The 20659-nt window shown below is 53.8% G+C and overlaps 1 protein-coding gene across 1 annotated transcript in view; it reads left to right on the top strand.

Annotated features, from left to right (window-relative positions):
- SH3PXD2A (SH3 and PX domains 2A) overlaps nucleotides 1-20659 on the top strand; it is a 235373-nt gene that overhangs the window by 104456 nt on the left and 110258 nt on the right. Inside the window, 1 exon segment of the mRNA XM_035028500.1 lies at nucleotides 13981-14057. Coding sequence (XP_034884391.1) covers nucleotides 13981-14057 — 77 coding nt within the window.

Here is a 20659-nt window from a genome sequence, read left to right as displayed (position 1 = left end):
AAAGCTCACTCCTCTCAGAAAGCAACCTGAAATGGACAAAGGAGGAAATAAGTATAAAGAGCACTGAGCCAGGAGTCCAGTGCTGATTCCAAGCCCAGGCCTGCCTCGGCTTAGGTGTGTGGCAAGGATCATCCCAGCAGCTCTCTGAGCCTCTTCAGATCTGTAAGGGGAGTTAGATTAATTCGGTACTTCTCAGTTTCAGAGGTGCATGGGAATCATGAGAGGGGCTTTATGAAAAATGCAGGTTCTCACCCTGCCCCCACCATTGCCTTCCATTCTAACTCAGGGGTCAGGGTAAATCCCAGGAATCTGCGTTTGTAACCAACACCCCGACTATCTGTGATTCAGGTAATCCAGGGGCTTTCTCAGGAGCATTGCGGGGTGGGGGGGCGGTTACCTAGTGCTATGTAACAAATTACCCCCCAAATTTAGCAGCTTGAAACAACAGCGGACATTTATTATCTCACTGTTTCTGTAGGCCAGGAATTTAGGAGCAGCTTAACTGCACGGTTTTGGTTCAGGATCTCTTGTGATGTCACAGTCCGAACGTTGGCACAAGGCGTAACTGGGGACTCGCTGGGCAAGACGGCTCGCTCACGTGGCTGGCAGACTGGTGCTGGCGACTGGCAGGAGGCCTCGGGTCCTCGCCACGCGGACCCTTCCATAAGGTGCTTGAGTGCCCGTACTCCGTGGTGGCCAGCTTCCTGCAACGTGAATGATCTCAGAGCAAGACGAGAAGGGGGCGGCGGTATCTCTTAGCACCCAGTCTTAGAAGTCACCCTGTCGTTTCCCCAATGTTCTGCTGCTCCATGGCTCAGCCCCGTACGGGCTGGGAGGGGACTGTGTGAGGCGGGGGACCCATCACCAGGGGCCACCTCGGAGGCCGACTACCACAGGCTCCTTTGAAATGGTGCCGATGGTGTCAGCTCTTGTTGTGGGGTTAGGATTGGGGTAGAAGTTAGAGGGAGGAAAGACAGCTGAGTTGGGGGCCCTGGGGAACGTAACCTGTAGGTGCAAAAGCTGCAAAATCCCCCCCAGAACCAGGCTGCCAGCCCCAGTGCCCTGCCAAGCCCCAGCCTGGCCGCTAACTTGCTGTGTGAAGTTGGGTGAGCCATGGCCGTGTCTGAGCTCAGTCTTGACCTCAGAGAGTGAGGGGGCTAGACATGATGACCTCCAGGATCTCCTGGTTTTAACCCCAGGATCCATGTGGACTGCGGTGGGCGTCGACACTGGTGAGAACACAGGCTTGAGCCCATGCTGTCCGTGCCCGGCCAGTGACCAGGCCCATGTGTGTCCCCCATCCTCTGACCCTCAGGGCTAAGACTGGAGGGAGAAGTACTTCGGAAGGGGCTGATGGTGCCCGGGTCCGCCCCCGCCTGGTAAAAACCATGGTCCTTGGCCTTGACGGTTCAGGAACTCAGGGTGTTTCTGAAATAATACAACTAGAATAGCTCTGCGTTGCTCTGTGTGGTTTGTGTGATCAAACCCCTGTCACCCATTCGGTATCTTCTAGTACCACTCGTTACATCCCGTAACCTCCCAACACATTCATTTCCTTTAGCTGGGTTCTAGTATCTCTGGACCTTTGCTCAGGCTCTTCTCTCCTTCTGGAACATTCTCTCCGCTTCCCTTGTTCTGGCTCATTCCTTCCACTTTGCAGGCCTGTCCTCCCTCCTGTGTGTCCTACTGTAATGGGTCACTCTGCAGCACAGTGCTCCCACAGACGGCGTGCCCCGTGAGGCCTGGGCCGCATCTGTGTTGTGGGCCGTCACCGCCCAGCCCCTGTTTCAGCGCCTGCATTTGGGAAGGCTGGATTACTAGTGAGTGAGTGAGTGAGTGAGTGAGTGGCGCTCGCTGACCATGCTCATGGGGGTGGGCTGAGATGTAGCTCTGGGGGAAGGCAGGCCAACCGTATACACAGAAAAAAGGTACCAGAGAAAAGAAGGAATAGAGCAAAACCATTAAGGGCCTAGGCACTTCCAGGCGGCCTAGAGAAAGGCCACAACACATTAAATTCCAGCCCGGCCACTGACTAGCTTTGTGATCTTGGGCAGGTCACTCAGGTCACTTTTCCAACATTCAGCTTCCCCAGCCATAAAATGGGAATGACAGTGGAACCCGGTACCTAGATCGTAGATTGTGATGAAGATCAAATAAAAGAATAAATATAAAATACACAGCACGGTGCTTGGCACATACCAAGTACTCGGTGATGTTACCTATTACTTGTATTATCCTCACCACCCTTGCAGGAGCAGGGGGGAACCCACGGAAAGTGTTGCTGGGAGGTTGCTAAAGAGGGTTGACTGTCTGGGCTCGGTTCTGCCAACAGAGCCAAAGCTCTAGAAGAGCAGGCTTTGGGGGACTGTGTCCACCCAGAGAGAACCGGGCAAACTTCCCTCTGGCTCGCGTGGCCAGGCCTGTGGTTGTGGGCCTGCTTTCCAGTGGGCCTCTACATCCTGGGGATTTTCCTCTGCTTCAGACCATCAGAAGTCAACGGTGTCTTTCAGCATCACCCTTGGAACCAGGATGGTCCCTGCTTGCCCACAGCCTCCTCAGCTGGCTGGGCCTTTTCTGTTGTGTCTCTGTGCCCCGGAGGCCCTGTATCCCTGGCCTGCCCCCTCCCCACCCCACCCCCACCACTGGCCCCCCCCGCCGTGGGCCAGGCCACAGGGAGAGGCTGCCGGAAAGTTCTGCCCAGCGTCCCACCGTCCCCTTTCCTGAGGGCAACCTCCTCTGGCAGGGAGGAGCTGAGGCTGTAGGGGCTGAATGGGGCCTTTTATACTGCGGCTCTCACAGGGAGGGTGTGAGCCGCTGCCCACCACGCCCGCCACACCCACATCCCCACGGTGGGGGACAGCCTGGCCCTGACACTGGGCTCCAAGTTAACCACACTCTCTGGCCCCGCTCTGTCTGGGTCCTGCAGGGCAAGCCAGCAGCCCCCAGCACATGCAGAGTGAGCTACATTTACTGGTCCCCTTGGGTGTGTGTGTGTGTGTGTAAATGAGCGACACAGTCTAGAGTGAGAGGGTGTCAACACACTCACACTTACCCATTCAGTAAACATCAGCTGGGGGCCACTGTGCACCAGTCCTTGTGCTGGGCCCTGAGGATACAATGGCAAACGAGACATCATACAAAGAGGGAAGAGTATTACAAGTCGCAGTGAACTCTGGGAAGGAGACAGTGGAGGGCTGGGAGAGAGGTGGAGAGGCTCCCCCTCACTGGGATGGCCTGCTGAGGCCTCCCTGTGCGGTGATCTGAAGTATGGAAGGCGTTATGTGCCAAGAGCTGGAGGGAACTGTGTCCCGGGAGAGGGGAGAGCATGCACACAGACCCTGAGTGGCAGGTTTGTGACCCTCACCGAGCGCAGCATGGCTGGCAGGCTGAGACCAGAGGGCTGAGGGAGGGGTGAGTCAGACCCTGCCAGGCCTCTCAGGCCACTGAAAGGAGTGTCGATTTTGCTCGCAGTGCCCTGGGAAGGCACTGAAAGGTTTAAGCAAAGGCTTCATTTTAAGAATGTTATTTGGGCTACTGGGCAGAAAATGGACTGGGAGTCAGAGAGAAAAGGTCACTGCACAACTTGTGGGCTATCTGCCAAACACGGAGTGGGGGGGCCTCTCCCTTCTCCGTGACAACAGGCACTTGGTGTCAGACTGCTCCCCCGCGCCCAGCCGTGTGCCTCCAGTCCCCGCCTGAGCTCCGTAATCCCACCCGGCATCGGAGAAGGCGGACGCCCAGGCCGGTTAATGCACCCAGGGCACCGGGATTGAAAGGCCGGGGGCCTCTCAACTCTGCAACCCACCCTCTGATCCTGTGCTGGCAGCTGAATGGCGCTAGATTTTGATTTTTTTTTTTTTTTTAATTTTTTTAAAACTTCCCACTGGACCAAGAATGGAAAAGTGAAATCTGGAAGGTGAAATCAGACTAGCGTGACCATGGCCGAGAAGGTCAGTGGCCTCAGCCTTTGCCACCGGGCCCCCCATTAATGTAGGTATTACACGGGCTTACCAAGCACCTCCCCAGGCTGTGCTCAGCCCCGTCCAAGCTGAGCTCTGAATGAGACCACAGCCTGTGCCTTAAGGAACCCCAGTGGCACCCAAGTGGCGTTTGTCCTCAGCCGGCCACTTTAAGTACTGTTGTATTGAATCCCAAAGCCTCTCCCTTCCCTGGGGCTCAGGAGCACGTGGGAGGTCAACCACAATGCCCTATCTACCTCCCAGGGTTCGGCTGGGCCAGCCTAGTGCCCTGCCAACCCATGGTGCTACCACCGTAGCCAGCATCCCTCCTTGATCTGATATTTATTGGGAATCCCTAGATGCCGGCTACCTTGTAGGGGATTCATAAGACCCAAGCTGCTATTGTCTGGTAGCATGTAATCCACAGTAAGATCGTATAGCTAATGAAGTATCTCTGGTCTGTATCAGGGCTAAAGACCGAGGCTGGGCATTCTGTGAAACAAGACAGAACAAGCTGACAAATTCAGGGGTTTTGTTTCTGTGAACACAGCTCTTCCCAGAGCTAACACTGTAGGTAAGCATCTACCCCCTGTTTACCACAATTAATAAAAGTGTTCACATTTCATAGAGAAGGGACTTCATTCCAAGGATCCAGACTCACTGTGAACTTAAATTTGCTGCAACTTGAATCAAATCATAAAGCGTGTATTTTTAAATAAGCCTGGAGAAAACAAAAGTAGATACCACTACAACAATAAACGTGTTCGTGGCCCTTCTCTGCAACGTGTATCACCCACTCCAGAGTTCTAACATAAAATCTGCTCTGGCGCAATCAGGGTCTTCTGGGTTCACGCGACTCTCTTTCTTGGCCTGGGCGCTGGTTACCTAGGGTGGGTTCTGTTTGTGAAATTCGTTGAGCTATACATATGCATGTGCACTTTTCTGTATGTATATTATACTTCAAAAAAAAAAAGGTTTTTTTTAAAAAAAGAAAGGAAAAAATTGTTGTGATCACAGATGGCTCTACAAGGCTGCTCAAAAAGACTTCAATTCCGTTTGATTCAGTAAAGATGAATTAAAACCTCTGCTATGCCTGCCAGGCCTAGGTGCTTTCTTTCTAGCCGACACCCATAAATCCCACCTGGCCCCACTGAGGGCGGGGGAATGAAAGGCTGTGTTCCCTTAAGCCTGGCTCTGCCCTGCGGATGGGACCCTCCAAACCAGAACCTGGAAGATCATTTACCTCCCCTGGAAGTGATGGGTCTTACCGTAAGCATGCTGTGGCTGCACGAGAGTCAAGGTTGCCATCTCTGGAAACCCCGGTGGATTTTTGCGAGTCAGTTTCCCCGAGTGTGTGGGAGAGGGGGCGGAGAGGGCCGCGCGGGAGGCTCACCTGCTGAGTCACCCTGGCGCCCCCAGGTGGGCGGGTGGAGTAATGGCTGCCTCTCGGCTGTGTTCTGCTCTCTGCTCTTGGAACTGGGCAGACGGAAGAGTGTCCCAGAGGAGAGCAGTGGGAGCTGCGTGGGACACAGTGTTTTCAGGGGGCGGGGGTTTGAATCAGGAAAGGTGGCTGCAGGCTGAAGGGAGCTAGTGTTCGGCCTTGAGTGGGGAAGATAGGTGATGGAGGGTGCTGGGGAAACACTATGGTGCTCAGATCCCGCTGGCCGGTGAGGAGGTGGGCGGGGCCAGGTTGTACCTCCACCCCCACGCTACCCCACCTACTTGACCTGGAATTGTCAGCTCTTAAGAGATCCCGTTTGCTCAACGTTTATTATGGGCTGGGCTCCGTGTTCAACGATTTTGTACACGGGTTCATTGACGCCTCACAGTAATCCTCTGAGTTAGGCATTACGAGGCCCATTTTGCAGTTTGAGGAAACTGAGATTCAAATAGGCAGTGACTTGTCCCACATCACATAACAGTAAATGGCAGGGCCAGATGTACTAGTCAGGAACCTATAGGTGACAAGGAGTAGACCCATCTCAGTCTGGTTTTAGAAAAATCGGGGAAATTTATTGGCTCACGTAACTGAAAACTTCACGGGTAATGATTTCAGGCATGGCTGGATGCAGGTGACCAAATCGTGTGTCTCTCTAGTTCTTAGCTTTGCTTTGTTCTCTGGCCACTCGGACAGCCTTTCCCACATGGTGACAGAGATTTGCAAAGATCCTTCCTAGCAACTTGGGTCCACAGTGACTGAGTTAGCAGCCCCTGGAGAAAGAGTACTTCTCTTCCTGGTGGTTCCGGCAAAAGTCCCGGGCTGGTTCTCCTCGGACCGACTTGGGTCGCATGCCCCAGGCTGGACCATACTGATTGGTAACGCCAGGAGTTTGGGGTGAGGGGAGCCCTACTGAAATCAGACAGACTGAGAAGGAAGGAGGGATTGTCCCTCACAAAGCTCGGGGCACCGCACTAGAGATGCTGGTGGGCAACCCCACAGATGCCTGCCCTGCTAGACTCGGAGCCAGAGCTGTGGGGGTGGGAGCTAATTATTCCTTTTCCTGCCCATGGGCAGTGTTTGTGTCTGTATCACTGTCTCAGTCTGGCCCAGCTGCTATAACAAGAAGCGCAGACTGGGTGGCTGATAAACAACGGAAATTTATTTCCGACAGCTCTGGAAGCTGGAAGTCCGAGATCAGGATGCCAGCGTGGTCGGGTGAGGGTTGTCTTTCTGGTTGCAGATTTCTCACTGTATCCTCACAGGATGGAGGCCTGAGGGAGCTCTGTGGGGTGTCTTTTATAACAACACCAATCCCATTTGTGAGGGCTCCGCCTCCCATCTCCCCTCACCCCCCCCCCAAGGCTCCACCCCAATACCATCACAGTGAGCATTAGGATCTCAACATGAATTTTTTTTTTTTTAAGATTTTATTTATTTTTATTTGACAGAGACAGAGACAGCGAGAGCAGGAACACAAGCAGGGGGAGTGGGAGAGGGAGAAGCAGGCTTCCCGTGGAGCAGGGAGCCCGACGTGGGGCTCGATCCCAGGACCCCGGGATCATGACCTGAGCCGAAGGCAGTCGCTTAACCAACTGAGCCACCCAGGCGCCCTCTCAACGTGAATTTTGAAGGGCTCAGACATTCAGACCATAGCACACGCTATGAGCTTACCTGCATGTCATTTTTTTCAGGGGTGGGGAGGTTCCTCTGGTGACCTTTGCATCTTCTCTCCCCAAGTTGGTTTGGCAAAGAAGAGGCTGTCTTGGGTGCCACATCAGTCAGCAGAGCCAGAGAGCCCCCCCCCCTCCAATACTTACTTGCTCTCCGACCCATACAGCTTGCCTGTTCCCTCTTGGGCTCCAGAGACCCTTGACGCACTCTCTCCAGACAATCCTCTGACCCTCCTGAGGGCATCAGGCAACACCCACATTCATGGCACCTGGCTCCGTGCCAGGGATTGCCAGGGACAAAGGGAGTTACAGAAAGTCATCCCTGCCCTCAGGGTGACTGCAATCCGGGGATACAAGACTGTCACGTATCAGGCCAGCTCTGCGGATGCTCCCATAACCCTGTGTAGTGGGTTGACTAGGTAGCCCCCCAGAATATATGTCCACATCTGAATCCCCAAACCTGTGAATATGACCTCATGGAAAAAGGGTCTTTGCAGATGTAATTACATTAAGGATCCAGAGATGAGATCATCCTGAATTGAGGGTGGGCATGAACCCAAAGACAGGTGTCGTTATGGGAGAAAGGCAGAGGGAGATTGAGACACAGACAGAGGCAGGAGGCCACCTGAAGACAGAGGCAGAGACCAGAGTGATGCTGCCACATGCCGAGGAACACTCAGAGCCACCAAAGCTGCAAGAGTCGAGGATGGATTGTCCTCTAACGCCTCCAGAGGGAGCATAGCCTTGCCCATGCTTTCAGACTTCTGGCCTCAGAACAGGGGAGAATAAATTCCTGTTATTTTAAGCCACCAACCTTATGGTATTTTGTTATAGCCGCCCTGGGAGGCTAAGGCACTGCCTTTCCTTTTTGTCCTCAGATCCAATTAGATGGGTAGGAGTGTCGCTCGTGGAGAACGAGGTCTCTCTGCCATGCGGTCTGGGGCCTCCGGGCCCTGCTGTGGCCTCCCCTGTTTCTTAGGCCAGTCCCCTGTGACGCTCCAGGCTCTCTGGGCTGCACTGAAGGGAGAGGGTTGGGAGCATCTGTGCCCTGGGTGACCAGGGTGGCCTATGTACCAGGGGGCCCTGAGATGGTGGCTCCCTGATGAATTTTCTGGGACAGCAGGAGATGGGAGGTGAGAGTGAGGTGACTGCCAGAGGGTCCTGGAGGCTGGCAAAGGAGGGCAAGGCAGGCAGTCAAGGAAGGCTTCATGGAGGAGGCCTTGGGATGGGGAAGGGGGCCCAAGGTGCTTCAGAGAAAACCAAACTCCTTTCTGTGGCTTGCATGACTGCTACATGGCTTCTTTTCTGTCTTTCAGCTTCCCTGTGTGGTTGCCTTTGGCTGAGCACTCTTGTCCTAGAGCTCCCTCTCCTCAAAGTCTCCACCAAACTTCCTTGACCACTAGCTGAATTCTCCCCACCGCCCCAGGCATGCCCCTTCCCATTACCCTGCTTTATTCTCTTTTAGTGGTAGGGGGAGACACATTTGTAACCAAACTACTTACTAGATAGGAAAATTGTGTACTGTATCCCTTCTCTGCTTATCCCCTCCCCAGTTCAAATGTAAACTCCTTGAGAGCAGGGTCCCCATCTGTCTTGTTCTCTGTGGTGTTCTTAGCACCTGGAGCTTCAAGACAGTGATGGGTGGATGGATGGATGGCATTCCAGATGGCAGAGAAAGCAGGGGAGACGAGGTTATGCGAGGAAGTATACATGCCCACAGACACACTGCGAACTTGGAGAAGAGAGGCTGCCAAGAATAGATCAGCTTGGAGGGACCAAAAGAGGCCCCGAGGCGCGTCCTTTCCTACTAGCCAGTGCCCTGGCTAATGAAACAATTCATTCTCTAGAAGCCAATGCCAATTACTAAGACCCATCAGGTACTGCTGAGATGCCTCATTGGTGTCCTGGGCGGGAGGAAGCAATACATCTGCCCCCCAAGCATGGGGACCTTCCTGAGTTAAGGCCCCATCTGTGTGTCCTGGCTCAGAGTGGACACTCCTGGTGAGAAGCTCAGGCCACACTTGGGACTGGGGCAGAGATTGACCTCTGCCAGGCAATGCCCACCAACCTGTGGCTGATACCTGCCCCACCAGAGCAGGGTGGGGAACAGGAAGGACAGGGAGGTATGCTGTTTCAGGAAGCTCTTTCTTTCCAGAGCCCACCAGACACTGGGGTCCCCTCTCCTTCCCACTTTGTTGGTCCGTTCCACCGGTCCGCTTGTATCGGATAGGCAGAGACCTCAGGATTGTTTGTACGTGGTACGCCATGGCGTATCCCACCATCCACGGTTACTGCTTACACAGTTCTCAGTCAGCCCCCAAAGCAGCTGTTGCCCAGACCACAGCATAGCCCCTAGCAGGGTGGAGATGTTGATAATGCTCCCATCACACACAGAATAAAATCCTAAGTCCTCACGATGGCTCTCAAGGCCTTACTTGATCGGACCCCAAAGAACTCTGGATTCATTGCCTTCTCTCTCCCCCTTGCTATGTGAGCTCCAAGATCCCAGGTTGAAATCTCCATTCAGCCACTTAATAGCTGGGTTACTTTGGACAAGTCCTTTCTGAGCTACCATCTCCTGTGCAAAGTAGGGATAATAAAAGTACTTGCTTCGGGGCGCCTGGGTGGCTCAGGTGGTTGAGCGTCTGCCTTTGTCATGATCTTGGGGTCCTGGGATCAAGCCCCGCTTTGGGCTCCCTGCTCAGTGGGGAGCCTGCTTCTCCCTCTCCCTGCTGCTCCCCCTGCTTGTGTGCTCTCTCGCTCTCTGTCAAGTAAATAAATAAAATCTTAAAAAAAAAAAGTGTTTGCTTCAACGTCTTGAGGTTAAGCAAGAGAATCCAATGGAAAGCTCTAAGAATGTGCCTGGCACATAGTGAGCACTTGGCTACTATTTCTGCTTGTCTCGCTCCTCCTCTGTCCCTCTCAGTCCCACCACCCCCGCTGTGCACATCTTAGGGCCTTTGGAGGGAGAGCTGTGGAGCCCCAGGCCTTCCACCTCCAGATGAGACTGCAGAGGCCACAGCGGAGGAGGAACCCGCTTCAGGGTCACACAGCCAGCCTGTGGCCCAGGCAGGACTTGAACCCAGGACTCCTGCTGAGGCCCCCTGCTCCTTCTGCTTGTCCTCCCTTCTCAGCCCAGCCCAGAGCGGCAGCAAGCAGGACCTACACTTATGTGCTTGGACCCCATCAGGCTCGACAGCGTTCTCCAGTTTAAGGAATGAGTTACATCCTGAGGTCTGTTTCATGGCCCATGTGTAATCTTCCTTATGATGCTTTATCCTATTTCTGGGGCAGCATCTGCATGGCTTTGAAGACTCTGGCAGGAGCTATGAACAGGCTGAATTACATTTACAAGAGGCCTTTAATGCCCTGTGGTCTTGGCTTCTTTAGTGGGGATTTTCCTCCTCCTCCTCTTTTTCTCTCTCCTTTTTAATCCGGTCCCCGGTATGGCTTTCCCAGTGCGGTCTGGATTCCTAACAGAGAAGTCAAGACTGAAGAATCCCTTCCAGATCTTCCCTCCCTCTTTCCCCTTCCTACCCTCTGCGGCCTGTGCCAAAGCCCCAAGAAAAGAAAACGTTGCTCCTGTCAGGATTTCAGTGGGAAGGAGAGAAGCCCTGTTGGGGTTCCAAAAAATCAGCCGGGAAATGGCTGCTATGGAAATTCTCCTCTGACTTTGCCCCTGAGCAACAGACCCATGAGCCTTATGTGTGTGTGTTGGGTGGGGGGGTGGAAGGTGTCCGGCGCAGAGGCAGGGCGGCCTCACTTGCAGGGGGTGGGCGCGAGGGGCAAGGTAGGGGTGCCGTGCCAGTGTGGGCGGGGAGCCCATGCACCTGTCTCCCCACCTCTCCCACCCCCATCCCTCCCTTCTCCCAGCCTTCTGCACCTTAGGGAGGCTTTCATTGTCCCTTAACTATTAGTTTTCTGCTGGTTCTGCCTGCAGTGGGATCAGGTCTTTTGTGATCTATGTACCTATCCCCACATCTCGGGGACACCAAAGTCAGAGGAGGGGTCAGCCTTGAGATCGGGGCGTTGGAGAGGGAGGCAGTTTGTCTCCCATGTGCCTCCTTTCCTTTTCATCGCCCGCCAGGATGGGAAGGGACAGGAGTGCTATTTTTGGAGAATGGATAGGTCGTGTTTCCTCTCCTTTCAGGAGGAGCGCAGGTCTGCGGGCCGGGTCCCCACTGCGGTCTCCCCTTCACTTTCCTCTGCTGCTCAGACGAGTCCTTCAGGTGGCCGCGTGGCCACGGGCGTCCCTGGGCCGGGGGAACCTCCAGCTCCCGAGGAAGGAGGCTCAGGCAGAGGGCTCAGAAAGCCCACCCAGGGCTGCCTGGCATCTGGTCCGGCCCGAGAGCAGGTCTCCTGCTGCTGCCGGTGTGGTGCCCGCGCCGTCCCCAGGGCTGTGCGCATACGCCCCCGCGGCATGCGGGGAGTAAGGCGACAGGCAACCAGAAAAGGGGTAGGAGGCAAGGAGGCCAGGAATACCAAATCTGTGACATCTTCCCCCAAGGAAAAGAGGCTGTCTCCCGTGTCTTGATAAATCGTGTTTTATCTCCTTTCAAAAGGAACACACGTGGCAGAGCCGATTTATCTTGATGACGTTGTCCAGTCTGCAGAGGATTGTGCCTCTGCCGGGGAGATGGCCCATGTGCCGGGCTTCAGAGAGGAAGGCAGGGGAGAAAGCTGGAGGGACAGTCCAGGAGAGGAAAGTGAATGGGCCAGCGGGTACCTGGGGGGCACCTTCTGCTGTGTGCAAAGCCTTGTGCTGAGTGGAGTGTGGTACCAAGGGGAGGAAGGAGTTGGTCTCACCCAATGTGGGGGGACGTGAGACACAGGGCTAGTGACCGGGAGCTCAGGCGAAAGCAGCTGCCTTCAGTGCCCCCCACCCCTGGACCCCTACCCTTCACCTCTGTCTCCAAAGGCTGCTCATGGGAACAGCCGGGGGCTTTGTTTTAGCCTCACAAACCTACTCGGCTGAAGTGCCAGAGATGGGATGCTCTCAGATGGTCCCAAGAGGGGAGCTGGTGATAAATGCTCCTCACTCGCCCTCAGTCAGGATACCTCTGAGGTATAGTCCGTTTTACTATCCCTTGGAGTTCTGCAGCGGACCTGAGCTGTGGCTCCCCGTGGGGATTAGCTGGCTGGGTACCACTTCTTTCCCTTTCCTGCCTTCCTTTCCATGCCCTCCCGGTATCTTCCAGGAACGGCTCCCAAATAAACCACTGATGCACCTCATCTCTGGGTCTGCTTCTGGGAAACAGCCTAAACCACGACAACGCTCAGTACCTCCCTAGGGCCTCGATAGAAGAAGCTCACGTGAATTGATATACAAGCTACATATTTGTTCACATGCAATGGCAATTATCTTAATTAGAACTCCTTTGATGCAAGTGATAAAAATCCATCTCCAACTAGTTGCAATAAAAAATAATTTTTTTGCTTTATACATGTGACAGGTACCAAGTAGACCTTGGGTTCAGAACAGCTATGTCCTCCAGCTGCTCAAATGATGTCAAAGGAATCTGCCCTTTGTCCTCTCTTTACTCTGCTTTTCAACCGTTCAGGAAGCATTTATTGAGCACCTACTTTGTTCCAGGCACCGCTCCTTTCTCTCAGGAGGTTTCTTTCTCAGGCAGTAATAAAGATGGCTCCGAGAAGCTCCAGGCTTTCATCCTTCCAGCTCAGCGACTGTGGGAGAGAAAGGGCTCTAGCAGAAGTCTCAGGGCTGACCCTCCTTGGGGCAGATCGGGTCCCCTGCCCATCTCTGAGCCAATCACTGTGACTCTGGTTGGCGGGGCTGGGTCACCTGCCTACCCTTGTTGCCAGGGAGTGTGGTTGGCCCCTTTGAACCACAGGGACTGGGAATGGAGGAGAGAGGCTCTCCAGAGGGAAATCAGGCAGACAGGGACAACAGATGCCTATTACACCTCTAGGACCAGCACTTCGCCACTTGTTGAGCCATGTGGGTTCTAAGATGTGCCACACAGGCCCCTGATGGAAGGAGGCTGTCAAATACCTGTAACATACAGCAGAATGGGGCACATGCCTTAGGAATGGACAAAGTGTGTGGATGTTCTGGAAAGAGGGAGATTACTCCCAGCTTGGCCAATCAAGGTAGGCCTTCTAAAAAGGGGGCATTGACCTAGACATTGATGGCCACAGGGCACAGTGTTAGGACTTGAGAGTCAGACCAAGGAGTTCAAATTCTAAGTTGAACCTGCTGAAAAGGACTATGCATTGATCTAGTTGTTAAAATGGAATTGGGCTAGCTCAGAAGAGCCTGCTGGGAAGGTTTGAGGGGCTGGCATTTCCTGTAAGCCCCGCCCACACCTGCGGAGGGGTGTACCAGCCCGTCTGCACCATGGCCTGAACTGCTAGAGGCTGTGTGTACAGAGAGGCTGGAGAAAAGTCAGGCTGGGGCCGCCGTGCTCCCTTGGCGTTGGCCCACACCCGCCCTGGAAATAGCCACCCACCTAAACTAAGACTAGGAATTCCTGCCTGGCTGGCAGGAATGAATGCCGATTTCTCAAGGAGGGAAGGGCCTGAGAACAAAACACAGCGTGTGGGTTGGGCTGTCCTTTGAATTTATTCGTGAGGTCACTTGGGAGCCGCGCCCACATCAGGCCATCGATCCTGCCCTTAGACCCGGACAAGGTGATTTGGCCAAGATGGCAGCCTCGGAGGCTGCTCCCGTGCCCCAGAGGTCCTGGGCCCTCAGCCTCAGGCGCCTACTGCCCCCTGGGAGAGGTGACTGCTCCTCTCTTGTTTTCTTGACAAGGGGCAGAGGTGGTGGCACTTGGTGGCCAGCTAAAACGCTGAGAAGCCGAGGGAGAGGGGAATGGGAGGGCAGGAGGCCCGCGTCCCATGGCAGCTTTCCCCAGAATCACCCGGCTCACAAGCGTCTCTCTTCCAGGCAAAATCCTCTTCCGGAGAAGCCACATCCGGGATGTAGCTGTGAAGAGGCTGAAGCCCATCGACGAGTACTGCCGGGTAAGGCTGTGTCTGGAGGTGGGGGGGCGGGGGCGGGGGCGGGGGCGGTCCATCTGCCAGAGAGTCTGTGCATCTGTGAAGGAGGGCCGACTGTCCCAAACCTCCTGCTGTGGTCTAGCAGGTGTGGCCTGACGCCCAGAAAGGCCAGGGCAGTGTCTGAGTGTCCCTCGGGGAGGGGTCACTCGTGACTGGGCCACCCTCTGGGGCACAAGGGCCTTGGGATCACAGCTGAGACTTGACTTCTTTCAGGACATGCCCATGTTTACAAAACACTATTTTAAGTCACTTCCAGCGGCTTGGGAGCTCGGGTCTCCCGCCGACGGGATGTTCTGTGTGTGACATTTTCCTGGACACAGGAGAGCTGTTGCTTTGAATTACTTTTGGGACCAGAATTGTTGGAGTCAGTTCTGAGTTCAATAGCACCTGAAACCTCTGAAATGCCTGTTTGTTTATTCACAGAAGTCCTGATGGTTACGGATGTTTATGTACACATTTTTAGCCGTGCAAGTGCTCACACTTACACTCACACACGTGCCACGGGAGCATGAAAACAGCCAGTGCCAAAGAAGAGGTGGGAGAGTGTCAGCAATGTCATGAGGAAGAGCCCATTTGTCTTTCCAGTCGGACTAGAGGCCGGGACCCCTGCAGTGAAGATGACAGGCTCCCACTTCAGTAGCCTTGGCACCTGGCCTCCGGATGGCTAGGCTACCTGGGTTCAAAACCCGCCCCAGCTCTGTGAACTTGGGCAAGCCACTTAACTTCCCAGAGCCTCAGTTTCCACATCTGTGTCATAGGGAGGAGAAGAGCAGCTCCCCACAGAAGGCAGTCATGGGGAGGAGAGGAACTGACTGACACAGCCCAGGCACCAGCAAGCGTCCGGCACAGGGGACGTATTCAGTCGGCGCTGGCTCTTGATTATTATTACTACAAGGCATAAACAATTCAATGTTCCCACTGGCTTTCATGGAGATAGGATTTCTTAGTTAAATGAAACCCGCTGTGGAGTCTGACTCAAGAATCCTGAGGAGAGGCAAGTGTGGGATTGTCTTTGGTTGCAAGTGCTGGTATTAGGGTGGGAAGAGGTGGGATCGAATCCCACTGCCCCGCACCCCCACTAGCTCTGTGACTCTGGGCAAGCTAGTCTACCTCTCTGAGCCCCAGTTTCCTTCATGTATAAAACAGGGTAAAGATGGCTCCCTTGCAGGGCTCCTGAAGGGGGCTGGACAGGAGAATGTGTATCATAGCGTTTGTTGCTTCTCAAATGCTCTGTCCCTACGTGGAGTTGTGGCTGCAGGGTCTCTTTATGTGCTAATACTTTATGATTCAGAAACACTATGTTGGGCAATAAAAATGTTTAAATAAGAAGCAAGTTGCTAAATGTGTTAACTGGTGCTCCCAAGCCAATAGGAAGACGAGCACTCCCATAGAGTCTGCATTAACCCAAGTTTCAATTTTGTAGCTGTGCTGATTATACTTGGTCACATTTTCTGCCTTAACCTAAAAAGAATTCCCCATGATAAATCCCTTAACGTGAGAAGCTCCTCTTCTTCAGATCAATATTCATTTTTCTCTTTAAAGCGCATTTGCCATTTCCAGTTCAATTGACAGCTGCCTCCTGAGCTCTTACTTCTCTTTATTCCTTTCCCAAGAAGTTAAATAAATGGGCACAGCCCATGGAGGAGGGGGCGAAGCGGGGGGAGGCCTCTCCCAGCTGGGGATTTATGGCTCACATCAGCCTCGGAGGGCATCTGCAGTCGGTGTGTCCTGGGCCATCCGGAGGAGGAAACCGATAACATCTTATCTACAGGGATCAGGCTTTGAACAGGACTCCTGAATCAGGATGAGATTCAGGGGGGCTGTGGGGCCCCAGTGGTGCTGCTGCTGGAGGCCGGGGGCGCCATTTAAGTGGGGTCTGCAAGAGGCGGGGCCTCCTAACCTGATTAGCCCAGACAAGAGCTGCTCAGAGCCAGGCAACAAGGAGCAGCGTCAGGGGTTCAGCAAGCAGCCCGCCGTCTCCGAGGCCTCTAATTTACTCTGGGAATGGCAGGGGGGCAGGTCAGTGCAGAAGTGACCTTTCATTCTGCTGAACTAGAAAGCTGGGATCTGTGCTCTGACAGTCAGAGACCTTGGAATGACCTTGGAATGGCCATTAGGGATAAGCCAGAAACAGTCCTTAGCCACTGCCCCCCCCCCCCCCCCCCCGGCATTGCACATCACAGTTCTGCCTCCTGATGGTCCAATCTATGGCCACTAGGGATCCAAGTTTCGCTCAGCATCACTGGCCCCCTCTGTGAATTCCATGATCAGTGCCATGTACGGTCTACTCCACGGCCAGCCTTTCCTTTGTCCATGTCTGTCCTTGGACACACTGCTGAGAACCTCTGGGGTTTTTATTTCCAATACCCTGAGTATGCAGCTCTGCTTGGCTGGCCAACGTCTTCCTTGGACTGTTAGACAACATGGACTCCCAGGCCGGGATTTGCTGGGGATTCAAATGCACCCAAGATTGTGAAGCTGGCTCTGCATGCAGAGCGACCAGCTCCTCTGCCAGGACTCAGACGTGGAAAGTCTGACCGTGAGGTAGACCTCCCCAGACTTCGGGCTCCCTGCCCTCGCCGGCCAGCCGGTCCCTCTGCCCAGAGGTGGTTTCACAGCCCAAATCTCAGTGTTAATTTTAAACATATATGGAGCAGATTGGATGGGCGTCACGGAAAATTTACCGAGCACCAGCCAGGTGATTGTTTTATGTGGCACTTGAGGGCTGGGTGTCTATCAAGAGGGGTTCCAAAGGCATTTCTTTAACTCCATAAATTAATTTAATGGGCAACATGGTTATGCGGTTAATATTTAATGGTTCTGTGGCCTCAGAAAGTCAAAGACTTTCATCTCACTAACAAGCGAGAGCTATACTTTAGGGGCTCCGACTAACGTTTTATAAGTGACTCCATTTACCCCATTCCTGCGTGTGAAATACATGTTTGCAGTGTTTGTCTGTGGGATAAAATAAATATCCCGGGGCAGGGGATGGGTGGGGGGCGGTGAGAGAGAGTGTTTGAGAATGATCAACTCGCTCTTTGCCATAGTAATGACGTTTATACAAGTCTCCATTTCCTGGTGGGTGCAACTAGAATTTTTTTTTTTTTTTTTTTCCTCAAAAAGCTGAGATTGCTTCTATTATTCTGCTGTCCAAAATAGACTTGCTTTCAGGATCAGTGTCTTTCTTTGTGGGAGGGATGAGGTGCTGGTTGTAGTCAGACTGGGGGAGGGAGGTCAGCCCTGAAGGACAGCCTTGAAGGCCCACCCTCCACATCACCCAGACTCATTCATTTTTATCCCCACTTCCCAGATTGAAAAACTGAGACTGTTTTGGGGTGGTGGTTCTTGGTCCCAGGCATCTCCCTCCCACCATGCATGGCCCATCATTGGCTCTCACCTTAATGGAGAGAAAGGTTCGTGTCCCAAGCGAAACACACTCCTTGAAGAAGCACCATGGCTTCCTGTTATACTCAGTCCTGGATATAGGATTGACTGTTCGTGTGGCCCTCATTCTAAGGGCTGGCCCGGGCCAGGAGTGTTGCTGATGGTGAGACTGAGGCAGAGAGCGAAGATGGATGTGTTCATGCCTTCCAAGTGGGCTGGTACTCTGGGGAAACCCAACTGGTAGAATCTCTCCATCTCTGTTAGCCCACATAGACCAGGAAAAGGATTTCCAGCCTGGGATAAAGCTGATTGTGTCCCTTTTCTCCTTGAAGACCCTCAGAGGAGCCCCCGTTGCCCACAAGAACCTGTGAGGGGCTTGGCTGGGCCCTCTGTGGGCTCGTTCCAAGTGCTGCTCAGGCCCCAGCACCTGCCTCTCCTCCCGCCCTGCAGTCCAGTCCATCAGAAGTGCAGCCGTTCCCAACTAGCCAGAGTCCCTTAGGCTGCCACCCCTTTGCCCCTGCTAGTCCTTTTCCTGGGGATGCATTCAGTTCCCACGGTGCCCCTCCTAGAAGCCCCCTGACTCCCCAGGGAAAGCCGAGCACCCCAGAAAACTGTGCATGCCTCCAGGCAGGACAGCTATCCTCCACAGGAGGACAGTTTCTGTCTGTCCACCTTCTCCGGACCAGAGGCTCCTTGAAGGCCACGTCTGTTATCTTTGTGTCTCCAATAACAAGCAGGAAGCCTGGCCTCATGTGGGTGTCCAGCCAACATCTGCCGACAAGACACAAAGATCACACACAAGCAGAGGACACCTCCCAGGAGGGTGACATGTCCCCAAAGCCCCGATGTACAAGGAGCCCTTGTGACAGGGCTTCACTTGCTGCTGCGAACGAGACGCTATTTCCATTTCAAAAGGATTGCAGCTCCGTCCTTCAGAAAGAGAACTCCTGTGTTTGAAATACTGATTCACAGAAGTCCCGTGAGCCCAGCTTCCTAGATGGGGATCCAGGAGACACAGTCCAGGCAGGCCAGAGGCAGCCCAGGGGTGGGGCTGGGGGCAGGGAGTGGGCGGCCAGATGGATGGGACTCCAGCCCCCTGTGCCACGCCCCCACCCCACCCTTAGTCCCTGGGCTTTTACCCAGAAGATTTCCATTGATCAGAAATCAAAATGATGTTCCTAAAAAGAGGAAAATGTTTGATCCCGTGGAAAGAGCAGGATGCCCACGGTTGTTTTGCCAAATGTAAAACTTTTTTGTCCTTGGACAGACCTACCCAGAGTGGTGGGCTTTGTGGAGGGGGTCCTTTCGAAGAAGGCCTGAGGACAGTCTGCCTGGGGCCCCCTCCCATGCCACCGCACTGGAGAGACCAGACTTGTGTCAGCCACATCTGGGTGGAGGTCTCAGAGGTACACAATGCAGCCACCCTCTCTCTTATCTGAAAATGCGTCTTCTAGAATGATGACACAGTGCAAATGGTGGCCCATGTCAGTGGCTCCCAGAAAATGGTGTGGGGCAGGCCAGGAGCTAGAGACCTCAGGGCAGTTTAGCACTGGGGAAGGGGGGCACTGGAAGGACTGGCTGATGGCAAACCTGGGTGGCTCTTTAGCACCTCTTCACCAGTCTCCCCCAGCCCTAGGCACCCACTGCCCTCGGCTCCTTCCCTTGCCTCGTTTCTCCAGATCTGCCCTTAGCCAGCTCACGGACCCCCTGGACCACGGAATGGCAAGGTCAGAAAGGGACTGAAGTCAGCTCAACTGACGTGGGACAGGGGCCTGCATACTCTAAGCAGCCCCACGGGGCAATGCCCCCTCCCTAGATGCTGAGGGCTGGGAGGTTATGCTCATTCCAGCTTTTCCCACATAACCTGAATCGAGAGGCTCGGTCAGATTGAATGATAGGTCAGACACTGAATTGACTCATAACGGTGCTGTTTGCAGTGCTGGAGCTGTGGGCTGTTGGAGCTGGAAGAAATTTCAGAATGTCCGTAGCCTGGATTCATCCCAGCTGTGTTCCATGACTGTTAGTAGGACTTGTTGGAGGACCTGCTCTATAATCAGAGACCTGTGGGTAGAGTGCTGGAGCCAGTATAGACCGGAAGATCAGACGGAGCACAGGCTCTGGACTCGGATGGCCTCACTGAAAATCTTGCTTACTGGCTGTGTGGCCTTGAGAAATTTCTTAACCTCTCTGTGCTTTATTTGCTTCTTCTGTAAAACTGGAATTAGTCATAATGTGATGATTAAATGAGCCAATCCCCCAGCATGTCAAGATTATTAATAAATGCTGACCTAAACAAAGCCCGATAGGTTTCTTCCCTGCAGGACTTCTCAGAGCCTTTGCTATACTAATGAACATGGTGATCTCCATGACCAAGGTGGGCATCTACAAGGCACCATTTCACATGTGCCCACAAAACTCATTTTACCTTCTCAAACAGGTGTTCCATGAGATAGCATGAGATTCCAGAGCTAGTCTGCTTTATTCTAGAAGAAATGACAACCAGAGAGGTGAGGTGAGCTCACGTAGCAAGTATATAGGGGCAGGATTGGAACTCGAATTGAGGTCTCCCGACTCCCATGCCAGTGTTCTTCCTAGTATGCCTCACTGCACTCACCTAGAGAACAATAACAAGGACAATAGTGCAACAACTAAAATTTACGGAATGTTTACTCAGTGCCAGGCACTGTGCTAGGCTCCTCCTCATTATGGTCTCACTTAGCCTCCTAACAGATAGTGCCATGTCAAACCCATTGTACTGAGCTCAGAGAGGGCAAGCAACACGTTCAGAATCACACAGCCCATGAATGGTAGAGCCAGGACTCAAACCTGGCTGGCCCTGAGGCCCCGACTTAACCACCCCATGGCAGAAATCCTGAATGTCCAATGGCAGAGTTTTAGGCCTGGGTGGTGTCCTTGGAAATACTCATGTATGGCCCCCACCTGCTCCTCTCAGAACGGCTGGACTGGGGGGTTCCCCAGCTCTGGCAGTCATCACTGGCCCAGGCCCCGGGGACTGACTGCTCAGCATCTAGCCCTCCTGCCAAATGATTTTGGCCAGAACAGGGCTTGGCGGTAGCACGGATGGGAGCTGCCCTGAGCTGAGAGCCTCTCGTCAGCCTGAAGTCAGGATGAGCCCTCCATGCGGCTCCCTCCGGGGCTCTCTGTTAAATAAAGATGCCTCG

The sequence above is a fragment of the Mirounga leonina genome, unplaced genomic scaffold (genome assembly GCF_011800145.1).
Source record: "Mirounga leonina isolate KUSES-001 unplaced genomic scaffold, KU_Mleo_1.0 Mir_114, whole genome shotgun sequence".
Classification (NCBI taxonomy): Eukaryota; Metazoa; Chordata; class Mammalia; order Carnivora; family Phocidae; genus Mirounga; species Mirounga leonina.
The sequence above is the reverse complement of the archived record's forward strand: the minus strand, read 5'-3'. Positions and strand labels throughout refer to the sequence as shown.